This window comes from Cherax quadricarinatus, chromosome 87, assembly GCF_038502225.1.
Source record: "Cherax quadricarinatus isolate ZL_2023a chromosome 87, ASM3850222v1, whole genome shotgun sequence".
NCBI classification, from domain to species: domain Eukaryota; kingdom Metazoa; phylum Arthropoda; class Malacostraca; order Decapoda; family Parastacidae; genus Cherax; species Cherax quadricarinatus.
In genome coordinates, this window is record NC_091378.1 from 14,687,202 (window position 1) to 14,709,467 (window position 22,266).

At 42.3% G+C, this 22,266-nt stretch overlaps 1 protein-coding gene across 2 annotated transcripts in view; it reads right to left on the minus strand.

The window, feature by feature from the left end:
- The window catches only part of LOC128703751 (cytochrome P450 2L1), a 148,784-nt gene that overhangs the window by 34,696 nt on the left and 91,822 nt on the right, over window positions 1-22,266 (minus strand). For both annotated transcript variants that reach the window (XM_070103762.1, XM_070103763.1), the window contains 2 exons: window positions 13,791-13,971; window positions 6,677-6,794 (listed from right to left, as the gene is read on the minus strand). In XM_070103762.1, coding sequence (XP_069959863.1) covers window positions 6,677-6,794; window positions 13,791-13,971 — 299 coding nt within the window. The remainder of the gene's footprint in view (window positions 1-6,676; window positions 6,795-13,790; window positions 13,972-22,266) is intronic.

Sequence of the window (22,266 nt, forward strand, 5' to 3'; positions counted from 1 at the left end):
TTTTAATTCCCAGCATATATAAACCTGGGAACAGGTTGGATTTGAACCAATAACAAGTGACTCATAAAATTATCAAGCATTTATTTAACTGACACATGCTAATATATGTAACAGTTTAGTCTTTTGGCTTCGTATAACATTAGAAAATGAATAAAAAAATTGGTAGAAAAGATTTCTTAACAGCATCCACAGCAAGAAGTCATATGTGGCATGCAAAGATTATGTAACCTTTTCCGGTACATGTACACACCCTCATTAAAAGGCTACCTCCTCAACCAGCGAACCGGGTGCTAAGGGTCGGACGATGGGGACCCATCGTCAGATCAGTATCTAGGTTCAGTCAATGAGAAGGTGGGTCTGGCAACTGTGGAGGTGGCATGGTCACCACTCATGTTTCCACCCTTGTCATTTTCATTCTAATGCTGGTTGAAGCATGGTCTTCTCTCTAGTAGCATTAATTCTGCTTGCTTACCGTGGCATGCACTTATGCCTATTGATGTACATAGTGTATATAGTGTACATACTGCTGTTTATACTTGATGAAGGATAATATAAGTCAGTCATTCAGCTGTGTTTATTTTGCTCCCTTGACACCCAGGATAACAGGCCTTTTTTTGTTCATGGGTTGTAATACCATATGTATAAATTATCTCCATGGAGCTGCAAACAATCCTTCCTCTGTAATAATTTATATTTAATTTTTATTACCATATCAGCTGTTTCCCAGCAAGGCAGTGACCCGAAAGAGAAGAAACATTTTCATCATCATTTACTCCATCACTATCGTGCCAGAGGCATTCCTACACTACAGTGCAGACCCTGTACTTCCCACCTCTAGGACTCAAGTCTGGCTAACCTGTTTCCCTGAATCCCTTCTTAAAATTTACCATGTGCGCACCCCGACAACTTGTTAAGTCATAAAAACCATTCGTCTCCACTAGTTCCTAAAAAGCTCATGCAAGCTTGCTGGAAGACCAAGCCCTTCGCACACTAAACCCCCTCCCTCCAACCTTTCCTAGGAGAACTCCTACATCGCCTTCCTTCCATTACAGTTTTACATGTCCTCCAAGTCATATTTAGTTCGTTCCTCTCGAAATGTCTGAACTACCTCAACAACCTTCCTCTGCCCTCTGAATAATACTTCTAGAAACCCTAAACCAAGCTACGGAATCTCTACATTATGTTCACCCCACACATTGCCCTCAGACACGACACAACTTATGCAAGAGAAGGCGTTACTATCTCATTGCTTCCGGCCTTTTAGCCGCCTTTTACGACACACATGTATATGGAGTGTGACCTAAATGCAAGAAGTAGCAAGACGTACCTGTTATCTTGCATGATTGAGACAGAAAGAAAAGAAAACCAGTAACCATAAAATCCATTGTGTAAAACAATTACACGTTTCCATTTCACATGCATTTAGCAGGACAGTAGTACCTCCCTGGGAGGTTGATGTCTACCAACCTACTACTACAGGACGGTAGTACCTCCCTGGGAGGTTGTTGTCTACCAACCTACTACTACAGGACGGTAGTACCTCCCTGGGTGGTTGATGTCTACCAATCTATTGCCGGAAGACTGTAGTACCTCAATGGGTGGTTGATGTCTACCAACCTATTGCCAGAGGACGGTAGTACCTCACTGGGTACTTGCTGTCTACCAACCTACTGCCAGAGGACGGTAGTACCTCCCTGGGTGGTTGCCGTCTTCCAACCTACTGCCAGAGGATGGTTGTACCTCCCTGGATGGTTGCTGTCTTCCAACCTACTGCCAGAGAATGGTAGTACCTGCCTGGGTGGTTGATGTCTACCAACCTACTGCCAGAGGATGGTAGTACCTACTAGGGTGGTTGCAGTCTACCAACCTACTACCACAGGACGGTAGTACCTCTCTGGATGGTTTCTGGCTACTAACCTTCTACCATAGGACGGTAGTAACATCCTGGGTGGTTGTTGTCTACAAACCAACTGCCACACGACGGTAGCAACTTCCTGGGAGGTTTCTGTCTACCAACCTACTGCCAGAGGACGGTAGTACCTCCCTGGGTGGTTGATGTCTACCAAATTACTGCCAGAGGACAGTAGTACCTCCCTGGGTGGTTGCTGTCTAGCAACCAACTGCCAGAGGATGGTAGTACATCCATGGGTGGTTGCTGTCTTCCAACTTATTGCCACAGGGCGGTAGTCCTCCCTGGGTGGTTGCTGTCTAGCAACCAACTGCCAGAGGACGGTAGTACCTCTCTGGGTGGTTAATGTCTACCAACCAATTGCCAGAGGATGGTAGTGATTCCCTGGGTGGTTGCTGTCTACCAACCTACTGCCAGAGGACGGTAGTACCTCCCTGGGTGGTTGCTGCTACCAACCTATTGCCACAGGACGGTAGTCCTTCCCTTGGTGGTTGCTGTCTTCCAACCTACTGCCAGAGAATATTACTACCTCCCTGGGTGGTTGATGTCTACCAACCTACTGCCAGAGGACGGTAGTATCTCCCTGGGTGGTTGATGTCTACCAACTTACTACAATAGGATGGTAGGAACTTCCTGGGTGGTTGTTGTCTACCAACCAATTTCCACACGACGGTAGCAACATCATGGGTGGTTGCTATCTACCAACCTACTGCCGGAGGACGGTAGTTCCTCCCTGGATGGTTGATGTCTACCAACCTATTGCCGCAGGATGGTAGTACCTCCCTGGGTGGTTGATGTCTACCAACCTATTGCCACTGGACGGTAGTACCTCCCTGGGTGGTTGATGTCTACCAACCTATTGCCAAAGGACGGTAGTTCTCCCTGGGTGGTTGCTGTCTACCATCCTACTGCCAGAGAACGGTAGTACCTCCCTGGCTGGTTGAAGTCTTCCAACCTACTGCCAGAGGACGGTAGTACGTCCCTGGGTGGTTGATGCCTACCAACATACTGCCACTGGACGGTAGTACCTCCCTGGATGGTTGTCTACCAACCGATTGCCAGGGGACTGTAGTACCTCCCTGGGTGGTTGATGTCTACCAACCTATTGCCAGAGGACGGTAGTACCTTCCTGGGTGGTTGATGTCTACCAACCTACTACCAAAATCTTCTAGAAACGTGATGTACAAGAGATTATATTCGTTTTTAACAGCTCAAAACATACTCAACTCCTGCCAATTTGGCTTCAGAAAAAATAAAAGCACTAATGATGCAATTGTAAAAATGCTAGATCTGCTTTGCACTTTACACAGCACTGGAAAATACAGAATATCCTTTGGGTCTTCTTATTTACCTAAGAAAGCTTTTGACTAGGTAGATCATGGCATCCTACCCAACAAACTTGACCATTTTGGTGTAAGAGGCCATGCACTTGCATATTTCAAATCCTACCTTGCTAATAGGTATCAATATGTCACCATTAAAGACACAACCTCATCATTACGGCCACTTGACACTGGAGTACCTTGGTCCCCTGCGCTTCCTCTTATACATCAGTGATCTCCCCAACGTGTCACAACACCCAAAACCAATTCTCTTTGCTGACGACACGACGTATGTCATCTCCCACCAAAATCTTTCCACTCTCAACACCACTGTTAACGAGGAGCTGCTCGAAATATCGACTTGGGTGACAGCCAATTAACTTACACTTAACACTGACAAAACTTAATATATTATGTTTGGTAACACAGCAGGTTCCGGGCCACTGTAGGGCCCTGCTTATACAACAGGTTAGGTTCCGGGCTACTGTAGGGCCCTGTTTATACAACAAGTTAGGTTCTGGGCTACTGTAGGAGCCTGCTTATACAACAGGTTAGGTTCCGGGCTACTGTAGGGCCCTGCTTATAGAACAGGTTCCGGGCTACTGTAGGGCCCTGCTTATACGACAGGTTAGGTTCCGGGCTACTGTAGGGCCCTGCTTATACAACAGGTTAGGTTCCAGGCTACTGTAGGGCCTTGCTTATACAACAGGTTAGGTTCCGGGCTACTGTAGGGCCCCTCTTATATAACAGGTTAGGTTCCGGGCTGCTGTAGGGCCCTGCTTATACAACAGATTAGGTTCCGGGCTACTGTAGGACCCTGCCTATACAACGGGTTAAGTTCTGGGCTAATGTAGGACCCCACTTATACAACAGGCTGGGTTCCGGGCTACTGCAGGGCCCCATTTATACAGCAGGTTAGGTTCCATGCTACTGTAGAACCCCGCTTATACAACAGGTTAGATTCCGGACTGTTGTAGGACCCTGCTTATACAACAGGTTAGGTTCCGGGCTTCTGTAAGACCCCTCTTATACAACAGGTTAGGTTCCAGGCTACTGTAGGACCCCGCTTATACAACAGGTTAGGTTCCAGGCTACTGTAGGACCCCGCTTATACAACAGGTTAGGTTCCGGACTATTGTAGGACCTCGCTTATACAACAAGTTAGGTTCCGGGCTACTGTAGGACCCCGCTTATATAACAGGTTAGGTTCTGAGCTACTGTAGGACCCCGCGTATACAACAGGTTAGTTTCCAGGCTACTGTAGAACCCCGCTTATACAAGAGGTTAGTTTCAAGGCTACTGTAGGACCCCGCTTACACAACAGGTTAGTTTCCAGGCTACTGTAGGACCCCGCTTATACAACAGATTAGGTTCCGGGCTACTGTAGGACCCCACTTATACAACAGATTAGGTTCCAGACTACTGTAGGACCCCGCTTATATAACAGGTTAGGTTCCGGACTAGTGTAGGACCCCGCTTATACAACAGGTTAGGTTCCGGACTACTGTAGGACCCCGCTTATACAACAGGTTAGGTTCCAGGCTACTGTAGGACCCCGCTTATGCAACAGGTTAGGTTCCAGGCTACTCTAGGACCCCACTTATACAACAGGTTAGGTTCTGGGCTACTGTAGGACCCCGCTTGTACAACAGGTTAGGTTCTGGGCGACTGTAGGACCCCACTTATACAACACTTTAGGTTCCGGACTACTGTAGGACCCAGCTTATACAACAGGTTAGGTTCCAGGCTACTGTAGGACCCCGCTTATACAACAGGTTAGGTTCCAGGCTACTCTAGGACCCCACTTATACAACAGGTTAGGTTCTGGGCTACTGTAGGACCCCGCTTGTACAACAGGTTAGGTTCTGGGCGACTGTAGGACCCCGCTTATACAACAGGTTAGGTTCCGGACTATTGTAGGACCCGCTTATACAACAAGTTAGGTTCTGAGCTACTGTAGGACCCCTCTTATACAACAGGTTAGTTTTCAGGCTACTGTAGAACCCCGCTTATACAAGAGGTTAGTTTCCAGGCTACTGTAAGACCCTGCTTATACAACAGGTTAGTTTCCAGGCTACTGTAGAACCCAGCTTATACAAGAGGTTAGTTTCCAGGCTACTGTAGGACCCCGCTTATACAACAGGTTAGTTTCCATGCTACTGTAGAACCCCGCTTATACAAGAGGTTAGTTTCAAGGCTACTGTAGGACCCCGGTTATACAACAGGTTAGTTTCCAGGCTACTGTAGGACCCCGCTTATACAAGAGGTTAGTTTCCAGGCTACTGTAGGACCCCGCTTATACAACAGATTAGGTTCCGGGCTACTGTAGGACCCCACTTACACAACAGATTAGGTTCCGGACTACTGAAGGACCCCACTTATACAACAGATTAGGTTCCGGGCTACTGTAGGACCCCGCTATATAACACGTTAGGTTCCGGACTACTGTAAGACCCCGCTTATACAACAGGTTAGGTTCCGGACTACTGTAGGACCCCGCTTATACAACAGGTTAGGTTCCGGACTACTGTAGGACCCCACTTATACAACAGATTAGGTTCCGGGCTACTGTAGGACCCCGCTATATAACACGTTAGGTTCCGGACTACTGTAAGACCCCGCTTATACAACAGGTTAGGTTCCGGACTACTGTAGGACCCCGCTTATACAACAGGTTAGGTTCCGGACTACTGTAGGACCCCGCTTATATAACAGGTTAGGTTCCGGACTACTGTAGGACCCCGCTTATACAACAGGTTAGGTTCCAGGCTACTGTAGGACCCCGCTTATACAACAGGTTAGGTTCCGGGTTACTGTAGGACCCCACTTATACAACACGTTAGGTTCCAGGCTACTGTAGGACCCCGCTTATACAACAGGTTAGGTTCCAGGCTACTGTAGGACCAAACATATACAACAGGTTAGGTTCCAGACTACTGGTGTAAAGTGAAAATCATTGTAAAGTGAATAAAGTGCTTTTCTTCACTTTCAAATCAATTTAAAAGCCTGATAACATGTTAACACTATCATATAATAAGTGAGCAACAGAGTCAGGCCTAAAAAATGTAAATACAGTACACACATTACTTACCTTAAAATATTTTCCTCCTTAGCTAAAAGTGTGTGATGAAAATATATATATACAGAGTAAAGTGAAGCAACGTAAAGCAAAGTGCTGTAAAGTGAAGCATTATAAAGCAATGTTCTGTAAAGTAAAGCACTCTAAAGCAAAGTGCTGTAAAGCGAAGCATAGTGCTGTAAAGTGAAGCACTGTAAAGCAAAATTCTATAAAGTAAAGCATTGTAAAGCAAAGTGCTGTAAAGCGAAGCAAAGTGCTGTAAAGTAAAACACTGTAAAGCTGGATCTTCCTGTGAAGTTGTTTGTCTAAAAATATATTTGTAATTTGTGGAATAATTAGAGAGGAGAAAAGTGATTGTAGACTAACCTTAGGTAAGACATAACCTCCAAGTTGTATATCTTGTGTGACACAATGACTGACACCGAAGGGAATGAGGGAAGACATGCGAAGAACTTCGTGGATCACAGCCTCCAAGTACTGCAGTCTGATATTTAAAACTTTACATCACAAACACTAAATAATAATAATAATAATAATAATACTTATTTATACAAGTACATATATACAATGTTTGTACAGTGATAAGAGACATTTAGGTGTACCTGCAACAACCTAACTGTTATGCAGAGTTCTTCGGACAAGTTTAAGCCTAACTTAACATTATTAACATAATTATTTGCAGGTGTTATTTTAATTACTAAATCTGGGAATTTGTGCAAAATATTCATGATTGTAAAAAGTCTCTACTGTTTTCTTTTTTAGAGAAGGAAGAAGACAGACGAGGATGATATATGATGTTACAGCAAAAACAATTGATGATAATATGAATGACACTTAGTAAACACTGAACTATTATTATTATTATTATTATTATTATTATTATTATTATTAATGTTTTATTATGATTATTATTGATAAATAATAATAATAATAATAATAAAACATTAATAATAATAATAAAACATTAATAATAATAATAAAACATTAATAATAATAATAAAACATAATAATAATAATAATAATAATAAGAATAAGAATAATAACACTAGAATTAATATTAATAATAATAATAAACACAATAATAAACACTAATAATAATAATAATATTAGTGTTTATTATTATTATTATAGTTATTTTATTATTATTAATACACACGATTTACTGCGTTTCGCTTTATGGCATTTCGCTCTTATGGACATGTCAAATTATTAACCAAACTGGTTGTGTCTCCCCGTCAGCTCAGCGTCTCTCCATTATGTCTGGAAACTTTCCATAATTTTAAGTGATTTATGTGTACCTGTACCTAAATATATTTACACACTGTACTGGCGTGCAGGTACACAGTAAAATTACTAAGAGTGTTTAAATAGTCTTGACACAATATTAATAATAATGTTAGTAGTAGTAGTAGTAATAATAATGGCTATGGGCCACATTAAATGTCTTACATTACGTTCAGTACAAAAAATATTTGAAAGTGCATCGCTACCACACCATTTTTTTTAGTTTAACATCTTTATTATGCATACCATACCCATGGTATGGATGGTAGTAACATCATACCCATTGTATGGATGGTAGTCAAAAGATTGGTTTGGATAAACAAGTAAGCAAACACTAGGACATTCCAGCCCACTAAGTATTTCATAGTGCTCCCATGTGGTGATGTTGCCACTAGTACTCGCCGAGCACTTGCTAAGAATATCGTCCATGTTTAACCTTAAACACCTAACTACGAAACGCAGCCCCACACCTCTAATTTCCACAGTAGGCGTCCACACCATCCCTTGTGGATTCTGTCCAAAAAAATATGTAGAAGAAACAGGACGAGATCTTGCGCTCTGCCTGAACAAACATTAAAATGCCAGTAACAGAGAAGACTTAAGGTACTCCTGTGTCCTCCACAGAGACTCCACGGGACATTTTATAAACTGGGATGAGGCACAACTCGTTCTCACTGAAGAAGAACTTAGACGCAGACGGTGTCCAGAAGCCTCGCTAATCACCGTCACCGACATAATAGATCGTAACACTGGAAACCACAAAATTTCTAAAACAATAATATTGATGATACTCAACCAGGCAAAGCAGCACCTACCCAGCAACACAGGAGTCACATAATCTCATCGTCCACCCGTCCTCATCCCAACATGGTATTCTTCAGGTCACCATGCATCACTCACACCTCACTCTCCGCCCATATATACTGTCTTTCAACCTATGTATGTTGGTGTTTGGAGAGACTTCGCTTAGAGTGGTGCTTGCTGGACCTTCGTCTTCCTCTTCACCATCAGGATTGGTGTGTCGGTGGTGACCTACCCTAGTACAGGAAGCCTGTTGCTGCCTGAAGTCTACGCCTGTCGACTGCACGCCATACAGCCAGTGTCGCCACCACTCAGGATATACAGTGCTCCATCAAGCTACAGTTCACCTACTCAGTGTCCTGCGCCAGGCAAGTACGTGTGCCTACTTACACGTACTTGCCTATCTGAATACTCTCGATTTATGGCCGATTATCACCGCCACAGCTGTTATTTCATCTTTACGTAATTAGATGATGCCTTCGTTGCCTTCCACCTCCCAACCCCCTTCCACTCTCCCTCTACCGCCCACACCTGCCTCTGCCTCTTCTAAATCCAATTCCTTCTCGCTAAACCTCAAATTCTCTAATCCTGATGCCACTATCTGTCCTGAAAATTTATTATATCAGATCACTGGTGCACCTCAACAAAAGTCTTTAAAACCAACTCAGGCTTCAAACTCCTTCTTGACAAACATTCCTACGAAACGTGCACCTCAACCGATACCACACAAAAACTTCTCAACGCAGGCTTCACCATTATTTGGACTCCTGAGCACCGTGCCAAAAGCACAGTCATTGCTAAACACGTAGACTACTCTCTCTTGACAGCCTATGACACAGACAAAGAAGACTTAATAAAAGATATCAGTACTTAGAACAAAGTCTCTGTTGACGATATTTACAGACCCGGAAACTACCATTCTCAAAATACGCTGTTCTACTCCTGCTGACGCCTCTACACTCTTCAGTCAAGGAATCTTTGCCAAGACCATCCGCATTCCTCCAAACACTCTCTTCACTCCGAACTTCCACTCAGTCACACAACGTCTTAAATGCTACAAATTCGGCCGCGACAAAAACACATGTACATCTACACAAGTCTGCTCCAGATGTTCAGCAACTGGCCACTTCTGGAATACTTGCAACCTCCCCCTTAATTGTTCTAACTGCAGCAGGTCACACACTGCAGTTGCAAATTCCTGCCCCTCTGGAAAAGACATTCTCTCCTCCCTCAGAGCTAGCCAACCTCCCTCCCTCCCCAACCCCATCCCTGTACCTCCCACCTCTACCAAACGGCCCTCCCCCACCCCCAATGCCTGGGCCTTCCCATGCACTTGGTCTACCTCTTCTACCCTACACACATCAAACACCAACACACAGAATACAAACACCTCTCCATCTATACCTACACCCACACTAGACTACAAAACTAACTCTCAACTCGCCACTGCTGCCCACTCTGCGATGGTAATCTCTCAAGCTTACCAATCAGACTACTCACATGTCCTTAACCTAATCTTGTCTGCTAACAATCTTCCCTCTCTAATCATCCCTCCTTCTTGCTTCTCTTCTAAACCCCTTACAACCTCTCCTACTCCGCCTCTTCCTACACCCTCCTGCTCTCCTCCTCCCCTACCACTCTTCACTCCCACCAACACCCCTCAGCCCCTACCCCTCTTCACATCTACCCCTCCTACCAACACCCCTCCTCCCCTACCACTCTTCACTACCACCAACACCCCTCAGCCCCTACCCCTCTTCACATCTACCCCTCCTACCAACACCCCTTCTCCCCTACCCCTCTTTACTACTACTACTACTCCCCCAACCTCTTTACCCACTTTTTCCTCCATTACTAAAGCTTCCACTTCCTCTGCATCCACCATCGCCCACTCCACCACATCCAAGACATCATCCAGGTTCAACTCCTCCTCCAACTTCTGATATACAGACCAAAGAACATAAAAACAGATCCATCTCTTCCTCCCCCTCCAGGAAATGGGTCTGTAACTCCTACAAACACACACCCACCGATGGCACCACTATCACGGGCTTAAAATATAAACTTCCCCGACACCAACTTTGGTATGACGAAACCATTAAATCATGTTTAAGGTGATTCAGTTCAACGTACGTTCTTACTTCACAATTAGACACCTACTGGCCGAGCTCCTTGAAGCAGAGAGGCCAGATATTGTTTTACTAAACAGTACCTGCCTCAAAGCCCCTCAACGTATCTGCCATTATGGTTATACTGCACTACAGTCCCCCTATGATCCCCACGATGGGATTGCCATCCTTGTCAAATCCAACATATAACATGAATTTCTCCCAATCCCTTTTATTAACCAACACTGTCTTGCGATCAGAATACACACCCACCTTGGACCCTTCATCTTTTACACCACCTATGCTCGTCCAAACACTATTCTCAACATATACGATCTTTCCTTAGTCTTCAACTACACCAACACACCAACATACCTACTAGCTAATATAAATGCCAAACACACAGCCTTTCATTGCACCAGTAACAACCAACTTGGTCACCAATTACTCAACTTCACAAGCCACAAACACCTAGTTCACCTCGGTCCAGGCTTCAACACCTTCTACAACCACACAGGCCAAGGCAAACCCGACATCATTCTGGCAAACCGAGCCAGCTCTCTCTTTCAACACTACATATCACCTGGCCCAATTACAGGCTCTGATCACATTCCCGTCATCTTACACATCTCCTCCAACCCTATTCTCATCCCGGCCACACCTTCCTTCTCTTACAAGAACGCTGACTGGGATGCCTTCAAACAACACATAGATAATACTAACCTCACCTATGACTACAACAACAAACCCATCTCTGACACTGACACTCAACTTGCTCTCATCCAAGACACCATTACACAAGCAGCCAACACCGCAATACCAAAGAAAACCCACACCACTCTTTATTCCTTCAAACCCTCAATCAGAACAAGAAGACTAATTATCTGCTACCACAACCGCTTCCTCTACAACACACACAGATTTAATCAAGTCCGATTAGATCTCACTTACCTCAGAAACAACATACTACACAGTCTAGTCCAAGACCACAACAATCACTGGTCACAGCTCATACTACAAGTGGACAAACAGCGTATTAAAAACACCAACGCCTTCTGGAACTTTATCAAAAAAATCAGAGGCACCACTCCAACCAACAAATTCAAACACATCACCCACAACAACACACACATCTCAGACCCACAGGCTGCTACTAACTTCTTCAAACATCTGGGAGAACATCTTCCACCCTCACCCACCATACCCTAACGCTCTCCAACACAGAACATAGAACACTGGAACACTACACACACACACGAAACAATACCAGACAGCCACATCCATCTGGACTCTTACCTCCTCCCAAGAACTTGACACTCCTTCCATCAACACAGACGTTAAAACTTTCTTCAGACACCTACCTCCCAAGACCCCTGGTGCCTCTGGCCTAAACCATATTATCCTGAAACAACTTCCTGACTCTATCATTACTGCTTACACAAACCTCCTCAATGCCTCCCTTGCCTCTGGATACTTCAAAGCTGCTACTGCTATCCTCCTTCCTAAACCCAATAAAGACCAATCTGACCCTAGAAACTATCGCCCTATCAGCCTCCTCGAAACTTTAGGAAAACTCTTTGAAAAACTCATCAGTCATCGCCTCCGCAGATACCTGGAACACAATTCTCTACTTTCTGATGGCCAGTTTGGCTTCAGAACACACAGATCCACACAGGATGCCATTAACATCATTCTCAACTACATCCGCATAAACACAAAACAAAGAAACAGGACAGCCCAGGTTGCAAAAGACGTTGAAAAAGCTTTTGACACTGTCTGGCACGAAGGGCTCAAGTACAAACTCTGCACTAACTTCAACCTGCCTCTCACTACTCGTAAACTCCTCTGCAACTTCGTAGACGGCCGTACCATGAGAATCAATTTCCAAGGCTGTTACTCTGACTACTTCACACTAAATGCTGGAGTACCCCAGGGGTCTGTCCTCTACATTTTATACACTAACGACATTCCAACACCTGTATACCACAACTCCATCACACTAGCCTATGCAGACGACATTACACAACTTATCACTCATGCCAATATAGATACACTCACACACAAAACACAAAATGAGGTCGAAAGGATAGCCATCTGGGAACAAAAATGGAGGATCAAAACCAATGCAGCTAAATCCAGCATTACGTATTTTAACTACAGGAAACGTAATCCTCCATCACCTGTCTAGCACAGAACAGCTGACACCCGCACTTACATCCCCATCACACAATCTGTCACTGTCCTTGGCGTTAATCTTGACTACCTTCTTCGTTTACACGGACACATTCACTCAAGGGCTTGTAGAGGCCCGCAAGGGCCTCTACAAGCTGAAACACGCCTCTCAGCGCACCAAACTACACCTCTACAAATCCCTAATACGTCCTCTGATAACTAGCCCTCTATCTTGCAGCAAAAACAAACTTACTTAAACTGCAGCGTGTCCAGAACAAGGCGCTGCACTGGGTGCTTGATGTCAGATGGGAGGACGTCGCCACAAGCGAGTCTCTCCATGCCCAATTAGACATCCCTGCGCTGAATCTGTACTGGAAGGCGCTCAGTGACAGACAGATAGACAAACTTGAGACACGACATGACTACTGGACCTCTCTCCTTGACGAAGACATTCGCAGACCCACAAACCAACACAACCTTTTCTACTCCTTGCATGATCCTGCTCCTAACCCTATTTACAAATAGCCTTGGATTCTCTGACAGGTACCATTCTCTGACAGGTACTACTCTCTGACCCACGTTCGCCTTAGCTATTGGGTTAAGACATGGCTCAGTTCTACACTCCTCTCTAGCGCTAAACGTCGCATGTTCCTTCCTCCCAGCTCACCCCACCGGAGTCCTAACCGAGGATCCTGAATTTCTCTTCTCAATTTTTGTTCCACTATTGCTCTGTTTCTACGACTAAGAACACTCCTCTCCAGCACTTTTCTTCGCCTGTTCCGTCTTCCCCGCTCATCTCATTTGGGATCTTACCTGAACTTTCGTTCGTTCGTTCGTATGAATGTTAGAAGTGATCAAAATCCCAGGACAGAAACGATAGCTAATAAATATGTCCTATTGTTTGCTTACGAGTTTTTCAAAAACCAACTTGTCAATATTTATTACAAAGGTCAAAAGATTACAGAGGTACATAATGGGTCCAGGGACTGGACCCCAAACTTTTGATAACTGAACAAGTCGCAGTGATAATGAATTATTTATACCATCGTAAACTTGAAATATTACAAGTGGAACCATCGTAAAGCAAGTATCTGAATGTACCATTGTCTACCTACTGTGACTTTTCCTGTTGCGAAGGTAACCTGTCTCTGGGAACTGCATCATCAATCTCTTTCTGCACATTGCTCTGAACGTCTGGGTAAGCAGCCATGTATAAACACATCCAGCGTAGCATGTTAGAAGTGGTGTCAAATCCAGCACCAAACAAGTCAAATATGGTTCTCGTCAGATCCAGTTCTGATGAAAGAAATGTGTGGATTTAAGTTTATAAAGATTTCATTATTGTTGCTAGTGACAGGGATAACGTTATTGAAGCTAAAACCTTGTGTAGTTTTAAAAATAGGTTAAACAAATAGATGAGTGGGTTTGATTTGTACATGGCAAGCTTAGGCAGGTAACTTAAGCCAGTAGGTAACTTGGACCTACCTACCATGGGCTAGTAGACCTGTTGTAGTGCTCCTTCTTAAGTAAAAGAACACTATTGCAACTAATGAGACATTTTATTGTGGCAACGTTTCGCTCTCCAGGAGCTTTGTCAAGCCGTTACAAACAATTCATGGACACAGAGGGTATATATAGGCTTAGAGCGAGGTGTAGTAGTTGTAATATTATTGGAGGTAGTAGTAGTAGTGCTACATGTTGTACATAAAGTCGACTTGTACATGTGTAAAAAGGTTATTAAAGCCATTGCTTGGGTAGCATAAAAATAGGTTGGGGAAATATTTCTGGTTGGATATGAGAAGGGATGTTTCAGTGTTCCTTCTCTTTTATATTCTTATGTAGTATCAACATCAAAAATGTGATTGCAAGGTTTACTATTTTGAGGAGGATTCTTGCTAAGACTTCAGAGATGATGAAGCTGCCTTAACTGACTACGAAAAACAAGCGTTGAATCTGGGTCTCAGATTTACGACTAACATACGCAAACCAAATCATCAACTGGACTTAGTCACCAGAAACCACAGACACAGTGTCAGTAATTTCCAAAAGGGTTATGTACAGGGCAGTCTCACTGCAGCTTTATGTAAGTCTTCTACTAATCTTCCTAGATGATATATCACTGCCCTCAATGTTGTTGTTATTGTATATGAATGGTATACAATACTGACAAGATGTTATTGTTCCTGTTATTGTTCTCGTTGTTATAATATTCAAGGAAAGCATACGTATTAAGGCAAATAGATTACTGGGATTTATATCAAGAAGTGTAAGGCCTCACCTAGATTATGCAGCTCAGTTCTGGTCTCCATATTACAGAATGGATATAAATTCGTTTGAAAACATTCAGCGTAGAATGACTAAATTAATACATAGCATTAGAAATCTTCCCTAAAAAGAAAGATTGAAGCCCTTAAATTACATTCACTTGTAAGACGAAGAATAAGGGGAGACACAATCGAATTGTATAAGTGGAAGATGGGTTTAAGAATATTAGAACATATTTATTTATTTATTTATTTATTTATTAACAATTTGAGCACACATACAGAGGCACAAAAAAATACAGATAAGAGCAGCATGCCAAAGCCACTTATACTATGCATAGCATTACGGGCTGGCTTAAAATTAACTTAAGATTAACTAAGCAATGATGAAATCAGTGATAAAACATTACTGTAAACAGATAACTATATTATTATTATTATAATCAAGGGGGAAGCGCTAAACCCGGAGGATTCCAGATAACTATAAAGCACAAGTGAGTATTACAAAGACAGGTCATATGGTTGCTTGCATTGTTGTACATTCAGTAGAATGGAGTATTCTGTTAGGTAGTGTATTTAAAAAATAATAAAGTTAGATTGGGTTTTAGGTTTAACATTTATGTTATATAATTATGAGTAACATTTAAGATATACAATTTATAAGGTTCAGTTATTCAGTATTTATTTGGTTTTGGGTGAGTAAGTGATCTTTGAGAAGAGACTTGAATTTATAAACAGGTAGTGTTTCTTTTATATTTACAGGTAATGAATTCCAGATTTTAGGGCCTTTTATGTGCATTGAGTTTTTGCATAGTGTGAGATGGACACGAGGAACATCAAAGAGTGATCTGTGCCTTGTGTTATGGTCATGTGTTCTGTTGAGGTTGGCAAGGAGATGTTTGAGGGGAGGGTTAATATCAGAGTTAAGTGTTCTATGTATGTAATAGGTGCAGTAATAAGTATGGATGTTTTGTATGGTGAGTAGGTTTAGTGTATTGAATATTGGTGGAGTGTGCTGCCTGTAGTGAGAATTTGTTATTCTAACTGCAGCCTTTTGTTGGGTAATTAGTGGTCTGAGATGGTTACTTGTTGTTGAGCCCCATGCACAAATTCCATAGGTGAGATAGGGGTAAATAAGAGAGTGATATAGGGCCAGGAGGGCTGACTGTGGAGCATAGTACCGTATCTTCGATAGTATGCCTACAGTTTTGGAAATTTTCTTAGAAATTTGTTGTATGTGTGTATGAAATTTGAGTCTATTATCAAGGTGGATTCCTAAGAATTTTCCCTCTGTTAGCTTTGTGATAGGTGATCCGTTTATCATTATGTTAAGAGGGACATCTGTAGCTCTGTTACCAAACAGTTACTGCTAGCAGCAGTAAGAGTGACTCAAACACATACATGTACAAATACAAATAGACAGATCTACACTATAAGGGGGTTATTAGTAGAATATACAGTGAAACATGCAATAAATTCAAATCATGAAATCCTGTGTAGTCTGCAACCAAACAAACAAACGGGCTTCTGCAAGAATTACATGCAACTTCTTTGGGAAATGGGCCCATGCACCTTGTGCAGATATTCATGAATCATCTACAATAGACATTGAACCAGGGAAGTGTTTTTGGGTATGCCCAAATGAGATTTAACTATGGAATAAAATCACAATAGTATTAAAAGATAACATCAAAATGGCCTTCATAGAAAACCTGACATCATTCTATACCAGATTGGAAAATAAAAGGACAGGGCAAGATGGTGCTATCGCCCCTAGTGCAGATACTGTCCTGGTAGACAGTAACTGTAAGAACAGAGAAATGAATGTTAGTGGGTGGAGAGAGACAGGAGTTCTAGTGGGGAAACAGGTGTAGACAAGGACATGCAAAAACCAATGTGGAAACTGAAGATGTGTAAATGCTTGTGTTATGTAAAGACATTTTTTTTCAAGGAAACAAGGGCTGGAGTTGCAAAGAGGTCTCAAGAGAAAGCCAGTGAGGACTCCTCTTTTAGTGTGGGTGTCTTGGTGTGAATAGAAGTTCATAAGATCATGCTTGTTGGTAAGTTTTCTATACATTTTGAAGAGACGTTTGTCATAGTCGGGAGTTCTGTACAGTAGGACATCAAGGAAAGAAAGTTTGCCATCTTTTTTCGAGATCGAGTGTAAATTTTAATGATGGGCCGGCTGCATTGATCTTGTTGAGGAGGGCCTCCTGGATATTGAGACAGAAAGAAAACCAATATATCATCAACGTATTTTAGCCAGGTAACAGTGTTGGGAATGAGGTTGCTGACATTTCTCTGTCTCTAGGATTTTCATGAAGAGATTGGCAAGCACAGCACTGAAGGGCTGCCCATTGCCATCCCAAAGCACTGTAACAGCTGTCCTGATACTTGAAGTTAAAATTAACACAAAGATCCACTAGATGATGAAATCTAGAAGAGGAAAAGAAGTCGTTGTTTTCAGTGAGTCTCTGTCTCAGAATGTTTATTGCAGCATTAGTAGGAGCCATACCATGGGCGAGGTTAGAACCCACGATCAAAGAGTCTTAAAACTCTAGACCAACGTGTTAGCCACAGGGCCAGCTAGCTACAATAAGATTAATCCAACTATGTGTATTTATAAACCATAGAAAGGTTAGCATAGGCATCACTGCGACCAAAAATGCAAGTTTTTTCAGATGAATCTCACATTAGCACGGCCATGATAGCGTGGTGACCTGTACCTTGCCCAGTGAAGACGTGTCTAATGTATTCTAGGTGGACTGAACCAAGATGCCCTCCACTCAGCAGCTTAAAGAGGAATTGAGGGTGGCTAAGCTCGAGATACAGCGATTGACTGAGGGAAGCGAGAGAATTCGTAGTAGTCCTGTTGTGAGTATTCAGGTCAAGAAGAGAGCCTGGGCAGTGGTGGAGCAGCATGGATCGAAGTTGAAGATCAAGAGGACAAATGGAAAGGTAGAAATGATGAAGAAAGAGACGGCTGTGGAAACTTTGAACTCTCTCTCTGTGCTACTAGACAAATGTGAGTCAATTACTTGGAACACCACAATGATGAACAAAAAGGAAGGTACGAATATTGTGCTTATTGGAGACAGTTTAGGTACAAGGATTGGGCCTACTGCTTAAAGGATAAGAGTAGGAGGCAGAGGGTTTGCTTTCTTGGGGCTGGGATGGAGGATATTGTTATCTGGCTTGACAACAACATGTATGGTATCTGGATCAGTCTTATTATCTGTCTCAGTGCTGTAGACAATGATATAGGCAATCAGTAAGGATTTAATCAGAAGGTATAAGGCAGCAATTGACATTATTAGGAAGAAGGGAGAGAGCCCTCTTATATGTGGCATTTTGCCAATAAAAGGTGATGGAAATGAATGGTTGTACAGAGCAATTGGTATAAATTGCTGGCTGGACAAGCACTGTAAGGATAATGCAGTACCGTTCATTGACAACTGGGATCCTTTCTATGGCTGAAATGACATGAATTCCAGGGATGGGGTTCACTTATCCAGGGCAGGTGTGGGTTTTCTGGCTAGCTCAGTTGAGGAAGTTGTTAGGGCTTTAAACTAGGATTAGTAAGAGTAATGGAAAATAATGAGTGCAAAAATATTGATTTAGGCTTTGATATCATAAATTTTAACAATAGCAGTCATCGAGTAACACAGGGTAATGATTGTAACAGAAATTGTGTAAAAGAAAAGCTGGATAGGAAAGGGGTCACAAGACAAAACATATTAATGTATTTTATATTAACTGTCAAAACGCCAGAAATAAAATTAATGAATTACATACGGTAACATGTGCTGGGAACTTTGATGTCATTGCAATAAGTGAAATATGGTATAATTTAAAGAGTTAAGATGTGATTGCTGAGTGCCATATTCAAGGGTTTAAGTTGTTCCATGTAGATAGATATAACGGGAATGAGGGTTGCATTGTATGTACGAGAAAATATAATTTGTTGCACAAACAGGTATACAAATAGATAGATCAGTAAAAGAATCTGTTTGGGTAGAGTTTCTAGAAGGTCAATAAAATCTAATTCTAGGTGTAATATACCAACCTCCAGACTTGGATCACGATAGAGGGCGTCTTCTTTGGAACTAAATTGCTAGAGCTTCTAGTGATAGTAGGAGATAGTGATAGTAGGAGATTTTAACCTTAGTTAAACACACTGGACTTCTTTGACTGGCAATGTGGAATCCAATGACTTTATGGAAATAGTTCAAGAGTGTTTTCTGAAACAATGTGTATCAGAGAGTACCAGAGGTAATAATTTGCTTGCCCTAGTCTTGTCAAATAAAGAAATACGCGTAAATAATCTGGAGATCACTGAAGAGCTTGGTGCAAGTTACCACAAATCCATTACGTTTAATATTACCTGGGAGTACGAAAATAAGGATAATACGGTAAATGTCCCCCATTTTCGTTCTGCCGATTATATTGGACTTAAGAAACTCCTATCTAATTTTGATTGGGGTAATTTAGATAATGATTTTATTAGCAATGATCACACTTATGATTATGATTTTTTTTCATAATAATGTACAGAGTATATATATTCCCAGAGAGAAATTAGGTCAAATATTAACGATCCCAAGTGGGTTAAAAGGAGGCTAAATCGTCTATTAGCGGAGAAAAAAAGGGAATTTATAGGCCTATCAAAAGAGGAGACGAACCTTATTGACCGGTAAGTTTAGTTTAAATGAAAAGTAAAAATGGGGATTAGAAAACCTAAACGTGACTGGAAAACAACTCATCGGGTCCCTGGGACCCGATGAGTTGTTTTCCAGGGTACTTAAAGAATGAAAGATGGAACTTAGCCATTAACGAGTGTGTTTAATGCGTCCATCCTAACTGGTGTTGTGCTAGATATGTGGTAGATAGCTAATGTAGTTCCTATATTCAAATCAGGGGATAAGGCCGGTCCTTAATATGCTTGACGTCTATAGAAAACAAATTATCAGAATTACTTACAGCTGATATTATAAGAAGTCAGCTTGATGAGCATAATTTGATTAATGAATCTCATCATGGGTTCACAAGAGGTCGTTCCTGCCTTTAAAATTTAATGACGTTCTTCAATTAAACATTTGAGGCAGTAGATATTGTTTATTTGGATTTTAGAAAGGCCTTCGATGGATTACCTTACAAGAGACTCTTAAGAGAAATGGCAGCTCATGGTATAGGAGGTAAAGTTCTAGCATGCATAGAGACATGGCTTACCAATAGAAAGCAGAAGGTTTTCATTAATTTACATTAATTACTTTGATAAAGGAATTACAAGGGACATGAGCAAATTTGCTGATGATACAAAAATAGGCGGTATGATCCATTCTGTGGAGAATACCAATGAACTCCAAAAGAATTTGGATAAATTAATGTCTTGATCTGAAAAGTGGCAGACGAAGTTCAATGTGGACAAGTGTAAAGTACTAGTCCTTGGGAATGAAAATAACCCTCAAAGTTATAAACTAGGTGAAGTAGAGATTGATCATACAGAATGTGAAAAGGACTTGGGAGTCATGGTAAGCACAAATCTAAAGCCAAGACAGCAGTGCCTAAGTGTGCGCAATAAGGCTAACAGATTACTAGGATTTATTTCAAGAAGTATAAGTAACAGACGTTCAAAAGTTATTTTACAGCTCTATACATCACTATGCCGCTCAGTTTTGGTCTCCTTACTACAGGTTGGATGTAGATTCGTTGGAGAACATACAGAGAAGAATGATTAAAATGATTCAAGGACCATAACATTGTATCAATCGCATCTGCTAGAAAAATGACAGGATGGATAATGAGAACCTTCAAAACTAGGGAGGCCAAGCCAATGATGACACTCTTCAGGTCACTTGTTCTATCTAGGCTGGAATATTGCTGCACACTAACAGCACCTTTCAAGGCAGGTGAAATTGCCGACCTAGAAAATGTACAGAGAACTTTCACGGCGCGCATAACGGAGATAAAACACCTCAATTATTGGGAGCGCTTGAGGTTCCTAAACCTGTATTCCCTGGAACGCAGGAGGGAGAGATACATGATTATATACACCTGGAAAATCCTAGAGGGACTAGTACCGAACTTGCACACGAAAATCACCCACTACGAAAGCAAAAGACTTGGCAGACGATGCACCATCCCCCCAATGAAAAGCAGGGGTGTCACTAGCACTTTAAGAGACCATACAATAAGTGTCAGGGGCCCGAGACTGTTCAACTGCCTCCCAGCACACATAAGGGGGATTACCAACAGACCCCTGGCAGTCTTCAAGCTGGCACTGGACAAGCACCTAAAGTCAGTTCCGGATCAGCCGGGCTGTGGCTCGTATGTTGGTTTGCGTGCAGCCAGCAGCAACAGCCTGGTTGATCAGGCTCTGATCCACCAGGAGGCCTGGTCTCAGACCGGGCCGCGGGGGCGTTGACCCCCGGAACTCTCTCCAGGTAAACTCCAGGTAAGGAAACCCCCGTATGAAGGTAGACTTAGAACCCTGAATCTCCACTCTCTGGAGAGACGTAGAATAAGGGGAGATATTACTGAAGGATGTCGATCCAGCTAAGAACAAGAAATAACGGATTTAAGTTATGCAAATTTATATTTTGAAAGGACATAGGTAAGTACTGATTTTCGAACAGAGTTGTGGATGCGTGGAACAATCTCCCAAGTAGGGTGATAGACTTAAGGTGATTTTAAAAAGAGATTAGACAACTATATGAATGGGAGGGACTGGGTTTGATTGGTGTCGTGGGAACGGGAGTAAATTCTTGGGTAGCTTTGGGTAGTAATGGTTTTGATAAGGATCTGCCATGTATTGGCCAGTTGGCCTTCTGCAGTGTTCCTCCAGTCTTATGTTCTTATGTTAGTGTAGAGGAAGAAAAGTTATTTATGATTTCTGGTTGTCCCATTTCTCTCCATTTGCTGTGGGAACACAGGTCTTGTAGTTTTCGTGATAGCTTCAGTTTTGGTCGGATATTGGCAGTGGTAATTTGGCTGAGTATATATTTTGCCGTTCTTCTGTCAGAAGTGGGAGGCGAAGCACGAGTCTGAGCGGGACGTAGTGAGACTTCCTTCTGAGTCTGAGCGGGACGTAGTGAGACTTCCTTCTGAGTCTGAGCGGGACGTAGTGAGACTTCCTTCTGAGCATATCGCAGTTCATCGGCGCTTTCTCTTAAGATAGACGTAAACCATCTTGTCGGAATTTATTACCGAGGTTTATATCACATATACATGTACACACATATATATACACACACCCATCTGGGTTTTCTTCTATTTTCTAAATAATTAATGTTCATTATTTCATCTTATCTCTCTCGGGAAGTGGAAC